Below are 26,614 nucleotides of genomic sequence, written 5' to 3' on the forward strand. Positions count from 1 at the left end.
ATAATTAGTTAAACATTTGTGCAACGCTTTGGAATTCATAAACCCTAAAGACCAGATTCTCAAAGGTATTTAGGCACCTAAATAATGAAATCAATGGGAGCTAGGCACCTCAATACCTTAATCTGGGCCTAAACTGCAACCACAGGATTTTTACATAAATATAATAAAACTTTTCTACAAAACTAAACAGCTGTTTTTCTTCATTCCTTTGAGCCACGATGCTGGCCTTAAAAATAAATAAATAAAAAGACTACACACCCCAGTGTTACAAAACCTTGTATTAATCATCTCCCTTCACTTTCAATATAATGTTGATATGAAATATAGCCATGATTCCTAGTTACATGGGAGGAAATGAGTAATAAATACATTGTAGCAAGTTTAAATCACAAGGGTGTTTCACTGGTAACAACATTTGAAAACTGTACACTTGCAAAGAACAGCATCTTCAAAACATTAGTATTTCTTTATATCAGGAAGCTTTTACATGTAACAAACATGCTATTTCCATATATGACCAATTTAAAAAATATGCATTGCTTGGCAACGTTAACTAGGCAAAAATATTTCTTTGTGCACTAACTTTATACAGAGAAAACAGGACTAAATGCATGCATGTACAATAAGGAACTGCCAGAAGATGGCATGCAACGAAAGTCCAAAGCTTTTTAAAGTAAGCGTACGTTATGCATAAATACATAAGGGTTATATATTAATAAGGGAGGAAGTATTCTGTTTAACATTATTAACATTCCTGTTTTCTTCCTATTCCTCCCAGAGGAATACACATTCACCTTTAAGGAAAGATAAAGGAATACAAAAAATAAAACTCACTTTGCAACTCTGATGACTTGTATAAAATCAACTTTAGTGTTATCATCACTGTGTGCAAATTATACTTCTGCAGGAGCTACTGTTCATCAGGCACATTCAGAAAGCCTAAAATGGGGCCTGTTTCTGCACCCCAAGAGAGAGAAAGTTGACAACAGAAATATTTTTAAGTGCTGACTAAAATCTGAGCTCTGGTTCTCAGTCCTATGTTCTTACATGTGTGGAACAGGGCCTGCATGATACTCGTTCTGCACCGTGTGCATGTCACTGATCTACTTGAACAAAGCAACAGTTCTGTGAAGGCCTGTTGGTGACCGGGGAAAAATCCCCAGACTTTCACCATCTGAGAAAAACAGGTTGATCCCCAGCTCAGGTACCTGCATTACTACTTAGACAAAGGGCTTGTCCTTGAAAGGGTTAGCTCATGGCACCTCAAAGGAAAAGCAGGGTTTCCTCAGTGTCATGAATACTTACTTGTCCCTTACCAGGAAGGTGGGAGGAAAGGGGCAATTTAGCCCTAATCTGGGACGATTAGAAGGCTGTGTCCACTGCAAAAATGAGCCGTGTTGACAACAGGGTGACATCGTCAACATCCCACTCTCGACAGGCAAACGCTTGTCTGGCTGCAGTGGTCAAAGTGAGCCCCGTTGAGCACTCATTGCGCAACGCATCTTATTCCAGCTCCTATTCAGCAACGCACGTGCTTAACTTTAAACCCATGCGTAAGTCCCCTTGAAGTCAGCGGAACTTAAGCACTTGTTTAACAGATGTGCTTTCCGAGGAGGGGTGCCCTGTGGTGCCAGGGGCCTGGCACACTTCTCTACCGGTGTTGGACCCTGCTGATCCTGTCCAGCTCAGCAGGGCAATCCGATGGGTGGGGCAGCCAAGCTTGACCTGGGGGCAAAAGAGGTTCATTTCTGCAGTGTGAACACAGCCAAGGACACTTGGATATACAGAATTTGTTAGCTTCTCAGTGCAGACAGCATCACCAAGCAGACAAAAGCTATTTTGTTTTCCTTGTCGGCCGTCATTCAGAAGTGAAACCCGAAGCAGCGAAAAACCATCAGCAGTGTTTCATTCCTTGTATGTCTCAGCCTCTTGTGTGTGTCTGCCCCCTACTGTTAATAACTGTAAGAAACCGCCAAGGATAAAAGCACCAATAAAACCTCATACATGATAATAGTGTAGCAAACTACTATCCCTGGAAGAGATGCTTGCAGAGATACCAACTACACACTGCTTTAGTTAGAAAACGGAAAAAAAAAACCCACATTTATATGTAGTGAAATATTTGTTACTCTGAGATTTGAAATAATTTGATACTTGCTTATTATAAAACAGTTGCATTTGGGGTAAATGGGTAAATACAAAAAAGAAAGGCACTGCCGCTTTATTACTAAATATTTGACTTCACAGCCTTATGCATGCAACTGGTTTTTATAAATAAATTTATTTTACTTTAGAATTTGATTTTTAAATTGAGCTCTACACCTGCACTCAACACAGGCCTCAAAACGGAGCTGGGAAGGACTTCCAAAATTTAACCGAAGCTACTTTTTAATTAAAACAAAAAACAGCAAAACACAACAAAGTCTATCATTAACCTATACACTCCCAATGGAAAATAAGCTTTTTTTAAAAAAAAAAAAGAAAAGAAAAATTGAATTATGTGGTTGTTAATAACAGACATTATCATGGTTACCAGCCATAGCAAGTAATATATCCAAAATAATATATCTAATAATCAGATAACCTCTGTTTCTATATTCAGCAAAGGAATAAATAGAATTTCAGATTTGTAAATACTTTGTCTTCCTTTCAAAAGATTCATGCTAAGGTGATTGTGTTCACAATTCATTTTCTGAAGCTGCACATTGTATATAGCTATGAATGCTCAAGATGCAACTCAGATTTGAATACCTTCTCATTTCCTATCCAAGCTGTGTAATACTGCAGTTCATTAAACTCTTCATTAACTTTGTTTTAAGCTCCTTCTAACACATTCCAAAGTCCCCTCCTATCGTCTTCCCTCATTACTCCACCAAATCATGCTCAGTTACATTGTATCATGCATTCTGGTAAACAGGAAACCAAGAAATATCAACTTTATGTCAATCAGCATGAAAAATTGCATTTTGGCACTTTTTGTTTTTATAAAGTTAAGTAAAAATGCTGCATCTAAATTGGATTTACAAACCTTATTGTACATGTAAGAACACCTCTTTGAAGCTGCGGTTTAGCCCTTAGTCCCCTCTTTTAAAATAGTCACGTTGAATGTTTGGCACTGAAAATATTTGCTTTTTCGAGCAATTCCATAACTACTTTCAGAGAATATCAACCACCCAAACAACGTTAACCAACAGAACTGATTTCTGAAGTATTGTACAGATTCACATAGCCATGGTATGCACCAATATTACTTTTCTTTATATAATAAAGAAAAATTGCACGCACCAAATCATTTCTTTCTTACACCAGGGTGAATCCAGAGTAACTTCACTAAAGCCAATGGAAATACATTGGGGTAAAACTGGTGTAAGTAAAAAAAAAGAAAAAAACCCAGGCCCTCTGGGTGTCAAGCAAGCCATGGGGATTCAATAACCACGTGTTACTGAAATGTTAGGTGAAGATTCTGTTTTCATTTGGGTGTAAATCTGGAGCTAACCCACTGAATTCAATGGAACAACTATGGATGTAGGCTGGTGTACATGAGACTTGATTCTGGACTCAGATCTCAGTTTAAACACTTGCTGGTTCAAAGTTATATCAAATTCACGTATGAAATGAACCAGGGCCACCCTTAACTCAATTATAAAAAGCAACGTGTAATTGCTACAGTTCTGGGATGACAGCAGCACACAGATAGATGTGCATCCAAACGACTGGCTCTTAAATCTTTAATCCACCCACATGTTGACCTTCCTTCCCTTACACGTAATGTCCAGTTTAGCCTGCTTATTACTCTATGGCCACATGCACGCTCATTATCTGTCAGGACCAAGAAAAAGGCATCAGTGTTTGTGAGCCAGTATAAACACTGAACAGAGCGCACTCACTATTCATACTGAGAGTTGCAGTCCAGCACTGCTTACATTTTGCTGCTCTCCCGCATGGTCCCTTAGCACAGGAAGCTCATGCTTTCCCCTTTAATCCTTCTCTACCTACTCACATCCTCTTGTTACCTCCCAGGGCAAGAAAAGGCCCAGCCTTCCACCCCCTGTAGTTTAGCTGGCAAACTGTAGCTAGTTCTGAAAATGATCAAGTCAGTCTGGGATGTAGTGGCAGGTCTGTAAAAGCCACGATGCAGCATCTTTTAGGTATTCACATACACAAGACAAGAAACAAGAAACTGATCCCACTTGCTCTCCGCGCCCAATCACATATAGTCCCGCCCACTCCACAACATCCCTCCTCTCTTCTCTGATGTCCTCTCCATCCCAGCTGATAAGATGAAAACCCAAGGCCTGCCCCTAGAAGCATAGCTTGGTTGCTATGTAAAATGCAAACCTGCTGCTATTAACAGAAGTAAAACAAAAAAATCCTTTACAACAGGAATATGAGACAAAGGCCTACCAGACATTTTTACACACTTATGTACCCTTTATAACTGCTCTTATGTAAACAATACACAAATTGAAATTTAGTTGTTTTAAATTTGGTTGAAAGGATGTTTGGTGGTGGTTGGTTTTTATTTTCCTTTTTGACTGCACTGCAGCTCCAGTAGATGTTTGAGCTCTAGTGAAATACAAGAGTTGTAAACTCTGAACAATAAGTTACCCCCTTGTTTTTTGGTCACACTTGTGATATTTGTTAATTTCCTCCTTCAGAAACAGGGTTTGCCTGGTGCCTGTTTGCCTGGTGCTCTCCATCCTCCCCAGCTGGAGATTAACACCTTATTTACCAGCACTTTGCCTTTCCCCCACACTTTTCCTCTAGAGAGGATGTAATAAATGACAAAACAAAGTCCAATTCTAATGATATGTTCACAAGGACAATCTACACATTCACAAAATTAAAACGAGAGAGAGAGAGAGAGAGAGAAAGAGAGAGAATGCAAAATCTCTTTGAGAATCCTGTGCACGTCTGGAGACTGTTGCCACTGGACCCGCAGCAGTCATTCTCACGGCCAGCGCTGTCACCGTTACACGTTCATCTTCTATATCGTAGAGGTTCTGTCCACGCCATCTGAAAGATTTAAGTCATAATCAGAAGTAGCCACAGGTCGCTTTAAATTGCATTTCCTCAATACTACCATGATGGGCATGTTACAAATACCCAATTTAAATAAACACGGCAGATTGGCCTGAATCCAATCAGTAGATCCAAATGTGGGGGAAATTCAGATCTGGATCCAAACTTGGTGGCTCAGGTCCACCTACCTACCTTTCATATCTGTGTGCCAGTCAGCAGGGCACTGCCCTGCCCTCTCTAGTTGTGAATATAATTTCTATGCTGGTATGCAGTAGGGGCTCAAATGTATCTTTACAATCTGCTCTGAGTAAGGGATGCGTGTAGTTCTGCTGCTCCAGGAGCAGCCAAGGGAATGCAGCGTGACTCAGAGTCACCATGCATGCCCTGGTCCCTCCTGTACTCCAGGAAGGAAGCAATCTGCTTCCGGTCTATTGCCCATTTCTTGTTCCTGTTTGCCCACTTCCCCACCCCCATCCGGTGTGGGTCAGGGAACAGTGGCCACGCAGAGCTGTGCAGTGAGCTACAGTGTAGAGGGCCCATGCAAGTACTTTATAGCCCCTGGCTCCACGTACCAGAATATAGCAAAAGAGACAGTCTTGCCCTAAATTAATAGGCAAGGTTCAGAGTAGGAGGTGCACAGCTCTGTTATCCTGTCAGGTCTTGCCCTGTGCGCTCTGAGCAGGCAAAACTCCCCTTTACGGCAGCGTGAGAGGGCCTGCAGGCTCGGACCCTGTTCCAGGAGCGTTTGGAAATGCAGTCCTGCCCAGAGGAATGGCAGCTGCTGGGTGGATTTCTTCCCATGGCCTGGGGTTTAGTTTGCTTTTAAAATGCAACAGAACTAGGACAAGGAAGTGAAAGGAACAATTAGAAATAGAGGCCAGTAATGTCACAGAGGAAGCTTTAATGCCATGCCCGGGGCACGGACTCCATCTCATTTCAATGGAAGCCGATGGGTCACAGGGGCCAGGACTGAGAAGTCTGGGGCTAAATTCCCCTCGGTTCATTTCTGGCCTCCTCTTTCTAAGGCTTCCTAACAGCCTCCCGGTAATGTACTGTCCCCGACTCTTTTCATCCAGGGCCCTGTCCCATCACAGCCCAGGAGTCAGGCTATCTGGGGACTCGGTGGTTGGGGAGGAGGGGTTGGAGCAGAAAACTCCTCAGATAGGGGTGATGTCTCAGCAAGGCCTTAACGAGCCAACTGACCAGTCAGAAAGCGCTGAGAGGTGTGCGTGGGCTTATCATGCCTGCTCCGGCCAATGAAATCCACAGTGCCTATGACGCTCCATGCACAGCTCTCTACAAGGGGATGAAGCACGGAGAGAAAGAACAACAATGAAAAGCCTGGGTGAGGATAAACGCTGCAGAAGGGTTTTTAACCAGACACGCGTTATGACACATGCATTCGGGGTGCAAGCTTTTGACACAGATTCACTGTCTTCGAACACGTATTTGTTGACGCGGCTCCTCTGTGCTCAGTCGTGCACAGGCTTGTGAACGCATTAGGGTGGCTTTTAGAAACACAGCAGCAGGCTTTGGGCTATGGAGAGTCTTGTATTTCCAACCCTACCTGGAATTATGGATGTAGGCCAAAGATGGGCATGATCTGAAACACCAGCTCAACCTGCCGCCGCACCCCCACCCTTCAAACTTGGGGGCAGAGTGGATCCAAATTCAGTGGCTGGCTCATCTCTAGGACGGGCTGAGCCAAAACCTGGATCCAAACACCTGCCAGGCTCTGGGAAGTTCAGAGGCAGGTTCCTGGCCCCTCCTCAGCGGAGGCACAGTAAGAGCTGGATAGCCCAGCTCGGATGTGCCCTGTTCTGGGAGAACGACGTGAGCGGTAGGCTGTGGGGTGGCTCCTGCTGCAATGCTGTGCCCAGAGCTGCCCTGAGCGTCAGTGCTGCAAGGCGACCTAGAATGATGGCACTGGGAGAGCCCACCCCGTTGAACACGGCGAAGGGAATCAGGCTGGGGCTGCGAATGGCAGAGGCACTCATCCCAGAAAAGCAGCAGCTCCCCCCTTCCCACCTCGCCCCAACGTCATCCCACATAATGCAGCCCATTTAGCGCATGAGCGAGACTGAGGAAATACCTAGGAGGGCTGCCGTAATGATCCGACTTCTAAGAGACACAGCAGCAGCTGGTGTCAAGACACTGGTTGTTTTGTTACAAAGCTGGAACTACGCATAAGGGCAGCAGCCCTGCATACCACAGCCCACCACATTACTGACTTTGGCAATCTCCAAGTGAGCTATTCCTAACGCCGGGCCCGGCACACAGCGCTCCCTGATCCCCTGCTCAGCTCATCATGGAAATCGCTTGACACACGCTTCAGTTCCTCCCGCTGGAATGTTAAGACTAAAAACAAACAGGTTTGTTAAGCTCTGATTGGTTTGTTTATTAAAGCTATTTATAGCACTTTTCGTGTAGGGAGGCCTGGGCCAAGGCAATGCGGGTCAAAGCCCTAACTGGCCTGGCTCCTCCCAGCCTGAGCATCTGCCTCTCTCCCCACAATATACTGCCAGGCAGGGACTGGCGACAGGGTGTTCTCCACCCTCGAGACTGGAATTGGATCCCCGCTCCTCCCGGCCACAGGCCATGGATTTCTAGGCATGCTGCACAAACTCTTTGTTTGATGGGGTTGGGGGAGTGGTTTGAAGGGTTGCTTTGCTGCGGTGATCGATTGGCTGACTTGGTTCATTCTTTGTACGCGGATAGTTTTTTCGTAGCTGGGTGGCCGTGGTTTGGGAGAGTCATGGCCAGTTCATGGCTAAGGGCACCTGGAGCGTTGCGCGGGGATGTTTCAGTTTGTTATCTAAATCGAAATAAAACAACTCACAAAACCTATATGTGCTGTGATGCAGTCAGATCTTCCTCGGGCTTTCACCAGACCCCGGCCCAGTTGAGACGTCCATCTTTCTGCTAAGCCGTTGGTTCTGGTACCTGCTCCGTCCACCCGCCTCCCCCCAATTTGTCTGTTTTGTCCATCGACTGTGTCCTGTCTGATATCTACACTGTGATTACTCTGTGGTATTTATGGTATCTAGCACAACGGGGCCCTGATCCTTGACTGGGGTTCGTAGGCGTTACCGTGACACACAGTAACAGTAGTAATGGTCAGGGTTTTCTCAGTGGAGATCATGGGCCTCGCTTTCCCCAGAGCTCAGCCTGAGACAGAATCCTTAAGGGCCGGTGGAAGATGCATCTGTTTAGAGTTAAGTTGCCACAGTCGACTATGTCAGACAGCTAATGCGGCTCTCCCGGCAATCAGCTCCTGGCATCCGATCCCTGAGGAGAATTCTCCCTTCTACTGGAAAACTGACGGCTATCAGTCTGTAGGGCACCCAGGCACGAGGGTGATGGGCGTTTTTAGAAAGGCACAGGCTAAAAGAATCATACCTGTATTCAGATTTACGCTGAATTTAGTGGCACTAGAATGGAAAGGTCTTTTGGGAAGCCCAAGTTTCACTAACCTGCCCCTCCCTCCCACGTTGGCAGGCTCTTGCAGTGATATAGAAACAGCGTGCTCAGGCCAGATGTCCAAGTCCATACACAGGGCCCCCTCCTCAGCTGGGTAAATCGGCCTACATCTATTGACTACACCAGCTGAGGGGCTGGCCCTTAGAGCTTAATCCGGCTCCCATTTTAGTCCATATGCCAAAGCTCCCACCCCATGCCCTTAACAACAGTCTCCTGATTTTCAGGGGCGCTCAGCACTGTCAGTTCCCATTAGCTTCAAGTGGGAGCTGCCGGTGCTCAGAAAGGTTGACAGGTTCTCTCATCTTGGTGCCGAAATAGGTCCCCATTTTGGCTGTAACCCTCCTTTGCTCCTCACCTGCTTGGTAGCGGTGAGCACGTTCCAGAGCCTGGCTTGGCTGCTGGCTATTTCCCTTTCATTCTATTCGCTCCTTTTCCAGCCTGGGGTGTTGCCCAGGTGCCCTGAAGGCAGAAGTGCCCCTACCTGCTGCTCAGTAACTTAATGGGCAGCACTGATTAGTTCCCACCGCAGTCTTGTCCTGTCTCCTTCAGTCAAGGAGATGGTGGCTGTGACAGACGGCCTCAAGGAGATGAGGAAAGAATTAAAATGGGGAATCCTCCTGGCTGTGCCAGAGACACTGTGGCCGACAACAGAATGGAGGGAAGGGAAAAGGGTGCACTCACCCCCCAGGGCATGTTCAGTCATACTCAGGCACAAGGACTCCAGCCTGTTGTTGATGTCAGGTTCTGTCACTGGTACCTGGAACTCTGCAAAGGAAATGGAACAGACTGTTACTCCGGAGACCCACAATGGCAGAAGCAAAGTCACAACCAATCTAAAGGGTAAATACAATAGCTGGGCAGGTAGGAATCTGTTCTGCACTGACATATACCCTGTGTAAACCCGATGACAGGAGCCTTACTTCGCTTCTGTCCCTCTGACAACTCCCTCTAAAGACTGCAACTGAGCTTTCATTCCCAATGTTGGATGTTTTTATGCTCATTTATATGTGCAAACACACTGACTTTCTTACACACACCTGTTTAATATCAGTTTTGATTTGCAAACACCATCCCAGCCACTAACTAATACCACTGACGGAGGTTCACACATTTGCAGTGATGTAGTACAGAATCATGAAACCCAAACCTTAGATTTGTCTACAGTCTTATACCTAGACTGTAAGCTCTTCAGGGCAGGAACTGTCTCTTTGTTACGTGTTCATACAGGCACCAAGCCCAATGGCCGCTATGTGCTACCATAATAATTAATGATGATTACAGGCTTGGTTTCAGACTGGCCATTGCAGGGCAAGGCGATGAAAGCTGTAGGTTAGGAGGCAGGAGTTTAGAAGGAAATAACCCCAGCACAATTAGGGCAAAACACTCAAATCCATTCATAATCCAGTAACTTTGTTTTACTTATATGAACTGAAACAACAAGGCCAACTTCATCCTTTGCTTGAAGATTCAGGCCTAGGCAGAGAGATAGAAGCCTAAATACCTTTGAGGCTCTGAGTCTTGCTTCCACTAATTCCTCAAATACCTTTGAGGATCTGGGCCTTGCCTATATACCATGGGCCTATAAACTGTTTTATTGGACTGCTAAACCAGGACTGAGATTTCAACCCTACTAACTTTCTAGCAAGGACTGTTTTTTAAAATGGGGCACACTTTTATTTGACAGCACTTTCAACATGAGAAACTAAGGCTCTGAACCTCCATTAGTGTAAACCAGGAGGAATTCAATGAAGTTCCAGCAGAGATGAACTGATGTAAGTGAAAGGTTCAAGGTTTGTATTAGAAAGATGCTCATATGGTTTGAAAATACTACAAAGAAAGGGCTTGGCAAGGCCAATGAAGAAAGACAGTAAAATGTCCCTGTTGTGAAGGTGCCGCTCCACAGTGACTGTAAAGGTAATCAGAGTCACTAAAGGAATTGTGAAATCCCATCGCTGGGCATTACTGAAGGAGCATCGGCGTCCTCTAAGCCGTAGGTCTGCCAACAGCTGAACAGAATGGTACATGTGCATTGTAAGGCCTCAGAGCTGCATAAATCAAAACTCCCTCATCAGATCATCTGTAAACACAGCGCACAGGAGTAAAAAGGCAGCGCTGAGGCATAGCTGACTGAGGATGTTTTCTATCTGATCCTCTTATCCCAAGGTCCCTAGAGTTTTGTGGATTGGGTCAGCAGTGACAGTGCAGTTCTTAAAGGAAACTCTCTCCAGGCAATTGCTGAGGTAATTTTCCCTGGGGAAATGCATGGCATGGGGTTTGCATTAACTTAACTGTTGCTATCAGAGGAGGACGGATGGTCTTGTAAGGCCCTGCAGCAGGATTCAGGAGAGCTGGGTTCATTCCCTGCGTGACGTTGAGCAAGTCACACAGCTCCAGATCCACGAAGGTAGTTAGGCTCCTAACTTCTGCTGACATCAATGGGAATTGGAACCCTACATACCTCTGAGGATCTGCGTCCCAGCTGCACAATGAATACAAGAGTACTTCCTTTGCCTACCTTGTGTAGTTGGACTGTGTGGGGCAAAGCAGCCAGGACTCTGCTCTGCCCCGCCAACACTGCAGCCATCCTGTGTCTTGCGCCTGCAGGGATCCGGTGTCACTAGCCCTAGGCAATACCGTTGTCATGGCCCCGCTCCCTCACTCCTGGGACAGCGGGACTGCAGAGGGCTCCCTGCACTGTCGTAGGAGCCATACAGCAGCGGGCTGGCCTCCCTGCAGCTGGGGGCTTGTGCCCATCCTTGCAGTCCTGGCCGGGGGACTCTGCTTTATTATCTGAACCTCCACATTCTCCAAATCCCTTCCTTGTCCCCCAGCATGAGACACGAGGGGGGCAAGGAAGGGGTTGGGATAGTGTGGCGGTTCGGATAATGGGATGTGATGGAGGCTGCGCAGGAGGCAGCCAGTTACAGAGAGGCTGCGGGGAGCAGCCAACCAGGGCCGGGCTGGCCCATATAAGAAAGGCTGCAGAGCAGAGCAGCGTCAGTCACTCCCTGGAGCTTGAGGAGGAGTGACTGCCTTGCAGGCGGAGGGCAGCAAGCACCCCGGACAGAGCAGTGCTGCAGGCTGAGGCCCTGAGGCAAGGGCAAAGAGGGTGCTGGGGCTGTGGGAACGAGGCCCAGGGAGATCTACAGAGGAGTCAGCAGGGACGTAGTAAATGGCGGCCATCTTCAGGGTCCCTGGGCCGGGACCCAGAGTAATGGGCGGGCCCGGGTCAGGAGGAAGTGGCTGGACTGAGGGACTGTGATACTATCCCCCGGAACCAGGGAGCACAGAGTGTGGCATAGCTGGAGAGTGATGGTGGCAGAACGTCACCAGAAGAGGGCGCACTGGCATACAGAGCTAATCCCCAGGACAGCCAGCAGGCGGCGCCGCAGCGGTGGACCGAACCCCATCACACGGGGTTTCGGATAAAGAGGAGTATACTGTAATTGATAATATTGTTATGATTATGCTCTAAAACAAAAGTATTTTATGCCTAATACAAAAGTGAGGCATAATATTGGCTATTCCCTGTTTAGACGTAGTTTGTGTCAGGTTGATTTCATTTGCCATAGTGTGTGTAGAGACCAGGACTTGATTTTTTTATTAACTTGAAAGTTGCACGTAGGGCAAAACCAGAAACTCCTCTGTGCCAGGGACACGAGGGCTGTAAAACTTGTCTGTACAAATGACAGAAGTGAAACTAAAAATAAGCTTCATTGCTGGGGTCATTTGAAACCATGCTGGACAAAGCCCTGGAGAACAGACGGTGTAGGTGCCTTATGAGGGATCTTTTTCCCTTCCTCTGACGCATCCTGTGTTACCATGGAGATCTGGGCTGGTCCCCAAGGGATGACCGAGGCGTGACCTAAGAGGTCTTCTCCAACTTTAACTTCTCTGATTCATATGGAGGATAAATATAACCGGCAGGAGAGACGCCCACAGTACAGCTTAAAAGGAATGTGATCTTACCCCAGACATCTAAAGAAACATCTCTTGAGTTCAATGGGTCGAAGATATCTAGCATTTTATGGGAGCAATATCAAGATTATTTTCTTTTCACCCCCTCCACTCACAGCAGGTGGAAGGAAAGATCTTGTTTATCTGAAACCATCATTTGCGGCTTAAAAACGTGGCATGCTGCAGTCGCGTACTAAGTAAGGTTGTGAGCTACCTGGGAAGGCTCGTATTTTAGGGCTCCAAATCAGCCGTCAGATGACTGGAAATTAAGGGCAGGTGGTGTCCCCAACAGGTCTGACGATGAATTAGTGGAATAGCCCACTAATTTACATGACCTGCTTCCCCTCTTTCTTCCAGATCACCTTTTAATCCGGGCTTAATGCACATGAGATGAAGACGCTGGCAGTATTTCCTTAAATCCCTCCTGGACAGTCATCAATGTGCATTCCTAGTTCAGGTGATATTTTAATCCCTGGTAGAAAGAAGTTTTGGTGCTAGTTTTAAATAGCACATAAATTTAGAGCCAACATTCTGCCCTCAGATGTTTGTGCCCGGCTTGCAGGAGCTGGGGGAGTGTTCTAGGCAAGAAATTGGCACCAAATTCTAAGAGCTAAGTATTATTATTATTATTAAATTTAGCATTTGTAGGATGGTTTTGGCTCGTTCTTATGGCTTTATTCTTAATTTAAACAATCCCTTTAGATTCCTCTCCTCTGTCCCGTCACCTGGGTTAGGTCGCCCCTGCTGGATTCTCTGCAGGAGGGGGCTAGGGGATCAGAAAAACTCCCTGAAGCTCCCCTCTTTGAGTTCTTTGCAAATAGTCCTCCTCAAGGGACAGAGGTATGACGCCCTGTGGAGTTTGCAGGATCCCACAGATCCATGGGTAAGGGAATTGAGGCTGAATGCTACAAAGCCAGCAGAGATGGATCAGCTATGTTTTCACCCCATGCTGTATTCTGCTTGAACAAACAGACCAGCTTTGTTCTGACTGAACAGACATTCACATTAAATGCATCTCAAGTTTACATGAATGAGATGTAAGAAATAAGGCTGACTAGATGTGACTGTGCAGTCTAATATTCAGAGCAGGGACAGAGTCAGGACTCCTGGGTTGCAATTCTAACTTCACAATCAACTTGCTGTAAGACTTTGGGCAACTCAGGCCTGGTCTACACTAACCCCCCAATTCGAACTAAGGTACGCAACTTCAGCTACGTGAATAACGTAGCTGAAGTCGACATACCTTAGTTCGAACTTACCGCGGTTCAGACGCGGTCCACACGCGGCAGGCAGGCTCCCCCGTCGACTCCGCGGTACTCCTCTCGCCGAGCTGGAGTACCGCAGTCGACGGCGAGCACTTCCGGGATCGATTTATCGCGTCCAGACCAGACGCGATAAATCGAACCCGGAAGTTCGATTGCCAGCCGTCGAACTACCGCGGTAGTGTAGACCTGGCCTCAGTTACTCTCTCTGTTCAGTTTACCCCATAAGTATAATACCTTCCTACTTCACAGGATTGTTGTGGGGATTAATTCATTAGTGTTTACAATGTGTTTTGAGATCCTCCAACGAAAAGTGTTGTATACATGCAAACTATTAATACTATTACTAAATAAACGCATCATTTTCTTGGCTACTCTACGCATATTTTTTCGGCAATGCCACTTTCCAGTCCTCTAGAGTCCTCATCACCTGCAGGCTAACATGCAAGAAGAACCTATTTCTTATTCTGTAATATTTATCGAACTTTGCCATTACACTGGGCTCTGGATGATACACAGAGGCAGACGCAGTCCCTGCAACAAGAGGCTTGCAATCGAGAACAGACAGTCAAAACAACGCGGACACATAATACACGAGAAGGCTAGATGGAGGCCCAGGCTGAAACAAGGGTGTAAGTTTCTGTGTGGTAACCTTCTTTTGAATGAGATTTGTTTCTATGGTGAATTATTGCTGGAACAATGCAGATTATTAACACTACTGTACATTAGCAGAAAGGCTGCATTAAAAGGATAGTGGAGCAACATACGTAGTTAAGATATACTAGAAAAAATGCACTAAAGTCTCAGAACTTTTCCCTCTGGATTCAGATGGACACTCAGCAAAGCAAAAAGAATGACAGGATGTTCTTACACACGGAAGGGTATTAAAAGCGTGCAAGGAAACAATTAAAATCCCCAGTGTGTTGAAATTCTGCCTCAGAATGTCTCTCTCAAAAGAATTTCCCTAAAATGCATGAAGTCATTTCTCTTCTGCCCTGGATTTTCCAGTCCATGTAAAAGCAAAAAAGGTGACCCAAGAGTTACAACATTCCCCATGTAACACAAAGCCTTGCAGAAGGAAGCTATGTTGGGCACTAGCACAGTCAGTCTGTTATATATAGGGTCAAAATCCCTCCAGTGATGGCTCTAGTTTAATCAATCCAGTAATCTGACTAGTGTCAAAAAATATCTTGGTCGGATTGCAACAGACTCTGAGCTTGCAGAGTCTGGCTTGCTGCCAGCCCACCACTGTTCATGCTTGCAATGCACAGTTTAAAAAAAGAAAGCTTTCTATAAGCACCCAGGAATGTATTGTGACAGTTGAGGCTAAGCATTTGTAGGCAGGGTTCACTAGTGCAGCTATTTTAATATACTGTACTCTCAGATGACAAGGGGATGAATAAGCAAAAGACAAATGACTTCTTCCTACCTGGCTGCTGAAACATCAGCATGGTCTGTGGGGATGTGTGGACAGGCAGGGAACGCGTCCTCTGCACTGAGCTATGGGTCCGGCTTGGCATGCTGTTGCTACCCCCGGGGTTTGCGAACCAAAGATTCTATGGAAAACAAACACACCAACGATACTGTAAAACAAATGCCAGTGCCATGCTAATGTAGGACACAGTCTGGGTGTGTTAAAAACCTCAGCACGCTCTGTATGCTAATGCTTTCCTGATCTCCCCAGCCTTACCCCTTCTAGTCACTGGGTCACTCTCTCCCTGCGAAGGGCTTTTTCAGCGAGTGACACTCACTCTCCGAGTGTTGTACTTATAAAAAAACCCTTGGCTCATTTCTCTTCCTCCATCCCTCTCTGAAGCCTGATTTGTCCCTCTCTCCCAGCTCTCCTTGTCCCTTTTCAGTACCCCGCTACACCGAAAAGAGCAAAAACAGGAAATGCCTGCAGACTGTTCTCATTGGGCTCGCGTGTAAAAAAGAGTATCCAGACACATTAGTCAGATGAGGAAAATCAGAAAAATCATTCCACGTTAACCTTAGCGAAGAGCTGATTAACTTGTTTTCTTTAGTAGCAGTTTTCTCTTCAGCCATTGGGGAGTAAATAGCTACATTTGGACCAATCCCTTGTCATGTATATGGGCCTGACCCTGCTAAGTTCTGGAAGCCACCCACACCGGACGAAACTGGCAATCAGGGGTGCTCAGCATCTTGTCGGATCAGACCCAAAGTATTACTCAGCAGGCACCAAAAATATAGACCCTCCTCTGCAGCTAACAACCGCCCTGCAGCATGGGTGGTCTGACATGCACCAGCACGGACAGACTGACACACACCTGTCTTCCTTGTTTCAGGATGGTTGGGTTGGTAGCTGCGCTGCGTTGTGCAGCTCCTAGGAGTCCACTGGGGCCCAGCAGACCCAGCCGGGTGGGGGGGAGATTCCGGGAGGGAATCTGGAACTGGCGTGGGTTCCGTCTGCCCATTCCTGCACCGACAGAGCCAGCTGTTGGTAAGGAGTTCGACTGGCCAAAGCCTCGACTGGAAAGAGGAAAAAATAACAGGTTCTGGACATTCAGAATCTTAACCTTTTAAAATGCAAGCATGAGCGGACTTCTAAATACTTTCAGAATATATTCAAATGGCACGTGGTTAGTAGTGATTAAAGATGGGTTTGGAAATCAGCACAGCCTAACGCGCTTTCGCCTTGACCCATCTCCCACTAAAATCAATGGAAAAACTCATACTGACTTCAGTGGACAGGGCGCTCTCATGCCAAATTCGCCAAAGTGTCTTCCCGAGGATCGCCACAAGAGGGAACAGAATTGCTTTCACTGGATTCAGAGGACACCTGCACATGTAAGCCCCGTGGCTAGCATTAAACTTCGGGTTAGCCCCTTGAGGCCCTAGCCTGCTTACCATACTCCTGGGAGTGAGTCAAAGCAGAGTGCGTGGGAGACAGGCAGGAGGGATTTGTTTGATGATGGCTGGTGAGATGTAAATGACCTTGTAAGTGCTAAACAGGGAGAAATCCAGACACTTAGCCTGGAGAAGTATATGGATTCTGGCGGTGCCCTGGGGGTTTTGGTATATTCTCCAGAATCTCAGCTTGCACTGGAAATAAAAAGCTGATATACCGGCACTCCGCGGCTTGCAAGCCCCATGCAGCCTTCTCAAGATGCCCGTGCTGCTCTGCATTTCCCACAGTGACAAGGAAGGGTCCTAAGCTGATTCTTAGTTCCTCTGTGAGCTATATTTGCTTCCTAGTTTTCTCTTCCCTTGTGGCTCTTTACCTACTGAGGACCTGACGCCGTGAGTTGCTGAGCGCCTTTGCCTCCGATGAAATGAGAGTTGACAGTGCTGAGTGTGGTGTATGGAAAACAAAGTTAAAATTATAAGCCATCACTTTAATTTTGAAGGGGTTTCCTGGTCTGGTTTGCTGCTTAGAGGGCTCTGTAGGGAAGCACCAAGCATGCAGAGCTGTCAAAGTCAATTTGCAAGAAGGCAGCCTAGCGCAAATGAGGTGAATTGTGCCTCTGTGTTAGGGAGCAGCCTGCTTTCTCGCTCTCTGTTTTTGGTTCTTGGGTGTTACCACTCCAAATTCTAAGAAATAAAGTAGTGTTATGTTGCAAGCATCTAGCACAAGTCTTTTATGTTTTTAATCTAACTTCTCTGTGTGCATGGTGTGAACATAACACTCAGCATCTCAAGATTTGGATCCACAGGGCCAGATCCATGCCTCTTTGAAGCCACTTGCGTTCCTGCTTGTTTCTGGTGTGTACGTGTTTTTCCTTTCTTTGGCTTACTTAAGGCTTTAATTTCTCTAATTTCTATATTTGGTTATGTGTTAGGAGTTTGCGGTTTACATTTTTGGTTTATTTGGCTGGTTTAAAATTTGCTCATTTTAAATGAAAAAAAGAAAAAAGAAAAAGAGAAAGAGAGAGAAAAGAAATGATGAATGTAGACAACTTCTGCACAGAATGAGACACAGGCATTGCACCCAGTATCAAATCTTCCTTTGGATTGTTTGTGCTTGTGTGAGTGACAATCGTTAGAAAAGGGCTGGTCAGTCTCAAAGGCTCCATCCACACTAAGATGTCAAACTGCATTAACACCTCTCTAGCAAGAGCCAGGTTTAAACACAGTTCTTTAGAACAGCGCTAACACAGTTTGAAAACCCAGAGTAAATGGGGCCAGAAAGTTTACAGATCTCTTAGCCCATTTGGTTGTGAAAAGCACTTTCTCTGTAAACCAGTACGATGCAGTCTCGGTTGGGTTGGCAGCCTGACACTAATGGAGATGGGCAGCAAGTGGATAACAAATGTTACCTGCTTAGAACCAGATTCTGATCTCAGTTACAGCAATTTGAACCCAGAGTAACTTCCCTGAAGTCAGAAGAACATAGTCTGGTCCTTAGACTATGTGTAACCACATACAGTCAAGATGGGATGTTTTTCTAAAAGATCTGCTCTAGTTCAAACAGGAGTTATTCTGGGGAAGTTCTCTGGCCTCTGTTATGCAGGAGGTCAGACTAGATGATCACAGTGGTCCCTTCTGCCCTTAGAATCCATGAATAAAAGCTCCCACGACAAGCCGGGTTCATGATTCTGACTCTCAGGGCCTCCTCCTCATCTCCCTGATTCTGATGATACACCAGCGTTAGTTACTTCACTGATTTTAGTAGAGTTATTCTTGATTTGCACAGGGGAAGGGAGTGAACAATCAGGCCCTTAAATCTCATTAACTCACCTCCCCCACATGTATGGCGGGAGCAACAGCCCAATAAACTAAATTCTTTTATTTAGGGGTAACGGGGCATGATGATGAAAGTGAGGGGCAGTCTGCACAACAGATGAACAAGGAGTGGAATTTGTTTTCATTTGCCATGTGAAAAACAAGTGTTTGCAGATTAAGTTTCTCCCACAGTTTGATGGCTCTAGTATGGAGGCATTTTGAAGTAGTGAAGTTGAGGGAATTTTGGTTAATGTGTCTTTTAAACACATATCTCTAGTGGCAGGCCATTCTTGGTTTGTAATTAGGACATTTTACCCATTTCTATGTAACACCGTTAGTTACTGGTATGCCACACTGAAACAAAGCAACAGCACCAAGAAAATAAAAGAACCGGTTGATCCCACAGAACAAATAGATCATGCAGATTTCACTGCAGTGTAAAGTCTTCCTAGTGTTCTTGCCCAATTGTTTTAAATGATTACACAAAGAGATGGGTAGTTTTGCTGTGATACTTATTATTTACCCGCTGACGTTTGAAACATGACAAATTTAGTTGGGGATTGGTCCTGCTTTGAGCAGGGGGTTGGACTAGATGTCCTCCTGAGGTCCCTTCCAACCCTGATCTTCTATGATTCTATGAAATGAGAGTAGCTATTGGGAGATTAACAACTCTTATCACTTGTGCAGTTCCTGTATTGCCCTGCCCCTTCTCCAACCCTTGACGTTTCAACTCCTGAAGGTCTTGACGACCTTCCTCTTACTCATAGACTCATAGACTTAAAAGTCAGAAGGGACCATTATGGTCATCTAGTCTGACCTCCCGCATGATGCAGGCCACAAAAGCTGACCCACCCACTTTCCCTTAACTCAGCTGTTGAAGTCTCCAGCCCTAATCTCTCCTGCCTGTGCATGCTATAGTGAACAAGACTTCTAAAATAATACGATTATGCGATCCAGACCAGTATAAATCTACCCATCATGACACACAACCAAGTTTCTTTAAACCTCATGCAGGAAGTGATTATACCTATGGAACTATGTGAAAGGCAGAGCTGCACCATTGCATTCTTAGCCTGCAGCTTCACCCAGACTGGAAGAGCAAAGAAAGTACAAGAAAATGACACACTTGATCTAGATCAGGAAGGGGGAATTTCACGCCTTGCAGGGTGCAGAGAATCCAGTCTCGGTCGATACCCCACATATGCCTTATTTTGAGCATTTAGGCATGACGGTAGGTGGCACACCTGCTGTATGCTGGTGCTCTGCACAGGGGTGAATTTCACCCTAATGAAGTGTCTCCTGCTAAGTGGTTCTCTAGCCAAGGCGCAGGTCTGTGGTGTTGTGCTTCTCCAGTCACAGTGGAGAAGCAAGTCTCAGTGTTCAAGCAGTGAAGATTCCAGTCATTTGTAGCCCACTACAGGGCCCTCCTGAGGTTTTCTGATCAACTAACCTAAACAAGCCCAAGAGCCTCGCTGCACCCTTGTTGATTGCTTTTCCTGGTGTCTATCCAACAGTGATTTAATTTGCAGATGACACCAAAACTGGAGGGGCAGCAAACACAGGAGAGAAAACCAAACTGCAGAGAGGGACAGTGCTGTTATTACTTTTTAATAGGGCTGTCGATTAATTGCAGTTAACTCAAGCAGTTAACCAAAAAAAATTAGCCACGAGTAAAAAAATTAATCGTGATTAATCGCACTTTTAATCGCACTAAACAATAGAATACCAATTGAAATATATTAAATATTTTGAATGTTTTTCTACATTTTCAAATATTTGATTTCAATTTGCAACACAGAATACAAACTGTATAGTGCTCACTTTAGATTTTTTTTTTTTTACAAATACTTGCACTATAAAATTATAAACAGAAGAAATAGTATTTTTCAATTCACCTCATACAAGTACTGTAGTGCAATCTCTTTATCACAAAAGCGCAACTTACAAATGTATTTTTTTTGTTACATAACTGTACTCAAAAAACAAAACTATGTAAAACTTTAGCGCCTACAAGTCCACTCGGTCCTACTTCTTGTTCAGCCAATCACTAAGACAAACACATTTGTTTACATTTGCAGGAGATAATGCTGGCCTCTTCTTATTCACAATGTCACCTGAAAGTGAGAACAGGCATTCGCCTGGCACTTTTGTAGCTGGCATTGCAAGGTATTTACGTGCCAGATATGCTAAACATTCATATGTCCCTTCATGCTTCAGCCACCATTCCAGAGGACATGCTTCCATGCCATTGATGCGCGTTAAAAAATAATGCATTAATTAAATTTGTGACTGAACTCCTTGGGGGAGAATTGTATGTCTCCTGCTCTGTTTTACCTGCATTCTGCCATATATTTTGTGTTATGGCTGTCTCGGATGACAACCCAGTACATGGTGATCGAGTTAAGAACACTTTCACTGCAGATTTGACAAAATGCAAAGAAGGTACCAATGTGAGATTTCTAAAGATAGCTACAGCACTCGACCCAAGGTTTAAGAATCAGAAGTGCCTTCCAAAATCTGAGAGGGACAAGGTATGAAGCATGCTTTCAGAAGTCTTAACAGAGCACCAGTCAGATGTGGAAACTGAACCACCAAAAAAGAAAATCAACCTTCTGCTGGTGGCATCTGACTCAGATGATGAAAATGAATATGCGTCGGTCTGCTCTGTTTTGGATTGTTATCGAGCAGAATCCGTCATCAGCATGGACGTATGTCCTCTGGAATGGTGGGCGAAGCATGAAGGGACATATGAATCTTTACCGCATCTGGCACATAAATATCTTGTGACGCCAGCTACAACAGTGCCATGCGAACGCCTGTTCTCACTTTCTCCTTAAACAAGAAGTGGACAGTATTATCTCCTGCAAAGGTAAACAAGCTTGTTTGTCTGAGCGATTGGCAGAACAAGTAGGACTGAGTGGACTTGTAGGCTCTAAAGTTTTACATTGTTTTATTTTTGAGTGCAGTTACTTTTTTTTCACGTAATTCTACATTTGTAAGTTCAACTTTCATGAAAAAGAGATTGCACTACAGTACTTGTATTAGGTGAATTGAAAATACTATTTCTTTTTTCTTTTTTACAGTGCAAATATTTGTAATAAAAATAAATATAAAGTGAGCACTGTACACTTTGTAGTTTGTGTTGTAATTGAAATCAATATATTTGAAAATGTAGAAAACATCCAAAAATATTTAAATAAATAGTATTCTAATATTGTTTAACAGAGCAATTAATCGTGCGATTAATTTTTTTTAATCACTTGACAGCCCTACTTTTTAATCTTTTCAAGCGCTCCAATTACCGTGGGGAAAGTGTAGGCTTGGGAGATGGGCAGGTCAATCAGAATCCCTGATTTAAGGAGGGCGCCACATAGAGGAAGGACGGTCTTGTTGGTAAGCCACCAAAGAGAGGCTCAGGAAATCTCGGTTCAAATCCCAGCACCACCACAGGCAGCTTTTGTCACCTGGGGCAAGTCACTGAATCTCTCTAGACTTAGGTCACCATCTGTAAAATGGGACAATGGTACTTTTTACCCACCCTTTGCTTTTGTCTATTTATACTTTGGGGCAGGGACTGTCTCTCAGTTTAACAGCTAGTCCAATGGAGCCCTGATCTGAGCTGGAACCTCAAGGTGCTAGTATAATGCAAATCAGAGCTTATAACTAAGAACAGGACGCACTGCTCTAAAGTGACATTTGAGAGCTGGCTGTGACATACAGAATTAAAACAGAACAAGGTGAAATATTCCAGCCCTGCCTGCACTCGAGGTAACTGGCCTCATGACTCAGACCCATCGAGTTCCAGTTAGCACAGTGTGAATGTTAGTGTAATTATCCCCTTTGGCGTAATCTTGTCCAAGACACCAACCCACAAAGTACAATCATTGCATCAGAGAGATGAAATCCCAACGTACTTTCTTTGCTGCCGATATCCTGATATGTCTAGAAGGGATTTCCGAGGGAAAGACCTGAAGAGTTTTTGCACCTGCTGTTTCCATGACAACAATCTTTTCTTCTGTGTCTCTGTAAATGCCTGCCCCCCAAAAAAAGGAATTAAAAAAAAGGTAAACATCTTATGGATGATGCAGTTGGGTATAAAAATAAAGGAAACAACAGGCAGTTAACATGCACCCAAAGTAGAGAGCTGAGCGATCCAAGCTTCAGGCTGCAAACACACAGAAGCCCTGAATTGCAGGTTTAACTCCTAGCAGAGTTGGCTCAGCCCATTACACTTTTGAAAAAGACAAACTGAGCACCAGGCAGTTTCCTATGTGTAGCTCTTTCCGATGAAACCTTAAGAGCAAAGATCCTGCTGTGCCTGGGTGTTAAAGATCCCATGACACTTCCTGAAAGAGAACGGGTTTCCCTGGAGTCCTGGACCCTCATTTCTGCTCTCCCCATCACTGTGAGGCATGCTATACCATTGCCTGACTGCCCACAGCCCCTACAATTCAGTGGTACTGTGTATGTGTGAAGTGATGTGGGTCCACCAGGATGACAGATACATAAAGATCCGATACAATTATTATTATTGCTACATCATTACGGATGCCAAAATGTACAACACTTAGGTGATGCTACAAAAAAGTCCTACTGATACAACAAACAAAGTCAATTCTTTTTACTTCTTTTACTAACTTTTAACCAAAATTCATGTTTATTTAAAAAACAGAATAATTAGCAAAGTACTGAATGTTGCCTATGAAAAGAAATTCAGTTATATTGGGGCTTAGGGACAGATAATGGTCATAATTATTTCATGAGGGTTCCTTCTGACCTTAAAGTCTATGACTCAGATCATAGTATGTACATAAAATTCCCTGAGTGCTCAGTTTATTAATGATAAATGAATGCTCCTGATTGTTTAATAGCTACCCTCTAGTGAGCAACTTGCATTTTCATCCCCCAGTGCAGACCCTAAAATTTTCAAGAAATCTCCAAAAATAAAACACAAACGTCTGAGTTCTTTAAAAAAAAAAAAAAAACCTTTTAAAGTAAGTGTTCATGAAAGGTGCTGGCTTGACAGCCCTGGGAACTGATGGCTTCTGGCTCAGGTACTCAACAGGTCCAGTGCTAGCGTTTTGCAGCGCAACATTCCATACGCTGTCCTGCCAGCGTGTCTTGGTTGGACCTGGAGGGAGCTTCTCCCATGATAACAACAGAGCAAAATCCTCAATCTCCTTACTGACCGGAGCTTCCAGCCAGAACCAATTGCAGTGGTTTCTGAGGGGTGGACATTTGTTTCCCAGGAAATGGATTGAGACCTTTCATTTATTTTCCATTCCATTCGAGGTTTTTGTACCACAGTCTATTTCACTGAGACCAAAGTGCCTTGAGATTGTAATGGCATTTGGTTGCTACTGCCCCAGGTTGGAGTTAACCTGAGCTTGGCAGTGGAAATCCCCTTACTCCACTACCAATCTCCTGAGCCATCTGGGCCCCCTGTGCTCCTAACACATTATTATGTGAATGTTTTCATGTGCATGCCCCACGATAGCAGAGACCTACAGACAGTTATTAACTACAATACACATATTTATGGGCAGCTTAACCAATATTACATGAGCCATCTTAATATCATCCTTTTGACTGTCACATTTAACGATCAATCTACTTACCTTGCATCCCACTGATATTAACATATTAATATATAACGCAAATGAAAAACACTGTAGACATGTTGCTGTGGAGCAACTCACTTTAGCTCTGGTTGGAAACCAATGAAAAACTGTTGGCTTTAGGAATACAGGACTCAATCAATGTTTTCTCTCCAGTGTCTCAGATTCTGACCTCTTTTCAATTCTATCTAGAGAGAACTGGGCTGGGTTCCATTCCTGGCTCTGCCACTGACCTTGCTGGGGACCTCTGGCAAGTCAGTTTGCCTCTATGCCTCAGTTTGCCCAACTGTAAAATGGGGATAAAGATACCTTCTTTGTAAAGTGTTTTGAAATCTATGGCAGAAAAGTGGTAGCTACACAAGAGCTAAGTAGTGTTGTTATTACCTGTCACACACCCATCACCATGGGATCTGAGCAAGAAGCCTATCCAAGATTCAGCTGCAAAAATCACCTCCCCCTCCTGCAGCTCAGACTATGCCCCTCCCTTCCTAATCCCTTCACTGGCTTCCTCTCACACTGCACATCAAGCTCAAGCATCCGGTCCTCGCCTTCCAGGCTCCCCTTTTATATCTCTGCTCTCATGACTTCCTGCTCCCTCAGCAGTACTCCGCACTGCCTTGCAGGAGTACCGGGCACCATTTTCAACCCTGGTCCCACCCCATACCTCAGAGACCAGGATACATTATGGAATCAATGTTCTCATCCCTCCAACCTGTTGAGGAGCCGAATGTCACAAGCCATTCCACAGCTCCCACTCTAGCTGTTACAGGGATGGCTCTGGAGTGTCCGGTCACTTGCCCAGGCTACCAAGATGGTGACTTGCCACATGAAACCTCAGAAAAAATTGTTACCAACCTTTCTGTAACTGTTGTTCTTCGAGATGTGTCACACACGTCCATTCCGACGTAGGTGTGTGCGTGCCCCAAGTGCAGCCGCCGGAATTTTTCCCCTTAGTGCAGTGTTTCCCAAACTGGGGTCGCCGCCGGTTTGTTTAGCTGCCCTGTCCGCAGGTCCAGCTGATCGCGGCTCCCAGTGGCCGCTGTTCGCTGCTCCAGGCCAATGGGAGCTGCTGGAAGTGGCGCGGGCCGAGGGACGTACTGGCCGCCGCTTCCAGCAGCTCCCATTGGCGTGGAGCAGCGAACCACGGCCAGTGGGAGCCGCGATCGGCCAGACCTGCGGACGGGGCAGGTAAACAAACCAGCCCGGCCTGCCAGGGGCTTTCCCTGCACAAGCGGCATCCCAAGTTTGGGAAACACTGCCTTAGTGGTATCTGTTGCCTTGGCTCCAGCGCCCTCTGATGTCGCACACTCATAGCGCCGGTATAATGAGCCCTGCCGACCCTCTTCAGTTTCTTCTTGCCGACCACCTCCGACAGAGGGTGGGTTTTGGAATGGACATCTGCAATGCATCTCGAACAACAACAGCTACAGAAAGGTTAGTAACCGTTTCTTCTTCTTCTAGTGCTTGTACATGTCCATTCCAACGTAAGTGACTCACAAGCAATTGCCCTGGAGGTGGGTTCGGAGATCAAGGGCAGGCTGACTGTAACGCCGCCCGGCCGAAGCCGGCATCGTCTCTAGCCTGCTGTGTAATGGCATAGTGCGTTGTGAACTGATGACCAGGTTGCCCCCCTGCAGATGTCCTGAATTGGAACTTGTGCTAAAAAAGCAGCAGCGGAGTCCTGAGACCTTGTAGAATGAGCTGTTAAATGAGCAAGTGGTGAGATGTTCGTGAGGTCGTAACACGCCCTGATGCACCAAGTGATCCACAATGAGATTCTCCGCGCAGAAACGGGGAGAACCTTTCATTCTTTCCACTATCAACACCTGAGTGGCTCCGCGGAATGTTTTGGTCCTTTGTATGTGGAAGGCCAGGATCCCGGCGTACATCCAATGAGTGGAAGTGCTGTTCCTCCCTGTTCGCATGTGGTTGAGGGTAGAACACAGGCAGAAAGATTGCTTGACTGCAATGGAATTGAGAGACAACTTTTGAAAGGTATGATGGGGGTGGTTGCAACTGGACTTTGTCTTTAAAAAAGACCATATATGGAGGTTCCGAAGTGTTTCTTCTTGGGCACCGGGGAAGATGACCAGCGCCAAGAGTTCCGGGGTGTTGGAGGTGCACTCTGCACCGAGGCTGAGGTACTCGGTGCCAAGTCTGAGTGCAGCTCCGAGGCCGGTCTTAAGGCTGCCTCCAAGAGGAGGACCTTCAAACGTGCAGTACGGTTCGGTCCTGCTTATTCTGGGGCTTAAAATCCCTGCAAATTTGGAAGTGGTCTTTCCTATAAGCTTCCCCTTGAGGCAGCTGGAGTGAGGGTCGCTCAAAGGCATAGACTTACTGCATGAAGTGCAGAGCTTGAAACCCGTTGACCGATGTAAGCCCCGGCAGTGGGACGGTGGACAACTCCGCTATCTAAGAGCGGAGGTGTCCAAACTGACGACACTATCTACTAAAAACGACACGAACTATTTACACTACATTTGTCAGAAAACCACTAAGAGAATGACCGCCTAAGCGATGAGGAGTTCCAGCAGCCGTAACAGGCGGTAAGAAGGAACTGAAGGAGAGCAGGGTCGACAGGCCCCTTTATAC

General features: G+C 45.6%; 1 protein-coding gene across 7 annotated transcripts in view; it reads right to left on the reverse strand.

Annotated features, from left to right (window-relative positions):
* Window positions 1-2,549: 2,549 nt before the first annotated feature.
* Window positions 2,550-26,614, reverse strand: part of SAMD4A (sterile alpha motif domain containing 4A) — a 210,446-nt gene continuing 186,381 nt past the window's right edge. For 5 of the 7 annotated variants that reach the window (XM_026654161.2, XM_026654164.2, XM_026654159.2 and 2 more), the window contains 6 exons: window positions 22,319-22,437; window positions 16,010-16,211; window positions 15,151-15,277; window positions 9,184-9,267; window positions 6,226-6,318; window positions 2,550-5,016 (listed from right to left, as the gene is read on the reverse strand). In XM_026654161.2, the coding sequence (XP_026509946.1) occupies window positions 4,988-5,016; window positions 6,226-6,318; window positions 9,184-9,267; window positions 15,151-15,277; window positions 16,010-16,211; window positions 22,319-22,437 (654 nt within the window). In that variant the 3' untranslated portion in view covers window positions 2,550-4,987. The remainder of the gene's footprint in view (window positions 5,017-6,225; window positions 6,319-9,183; window positions 9,268-15,150; window positions 15,278-16,009; window positions 16,212-22,318; window positions 22,438-26,614) is intronic. The other 2 variants (XM_026654165.2, XM_026654163.2) reach the window with 1 other exon arrangement.

This window comes from Terrapene carolina, unplaced genomic scaffold (assembly GCF_002925995.2).
Source record: "Terrapene carolina triunguis isolate 2854851 unplaced genomic scaffold, T_m_triunguis-2.0 Scaffold189, whole genome shotgun sequence".
In the NCBI taxonomy this organism is placed as follows: domain Eukaryota; kingdom Metazoa; phylum Chordata; order Testudines; family Emydidae; genus Terrapene; species Terrapene triunguis.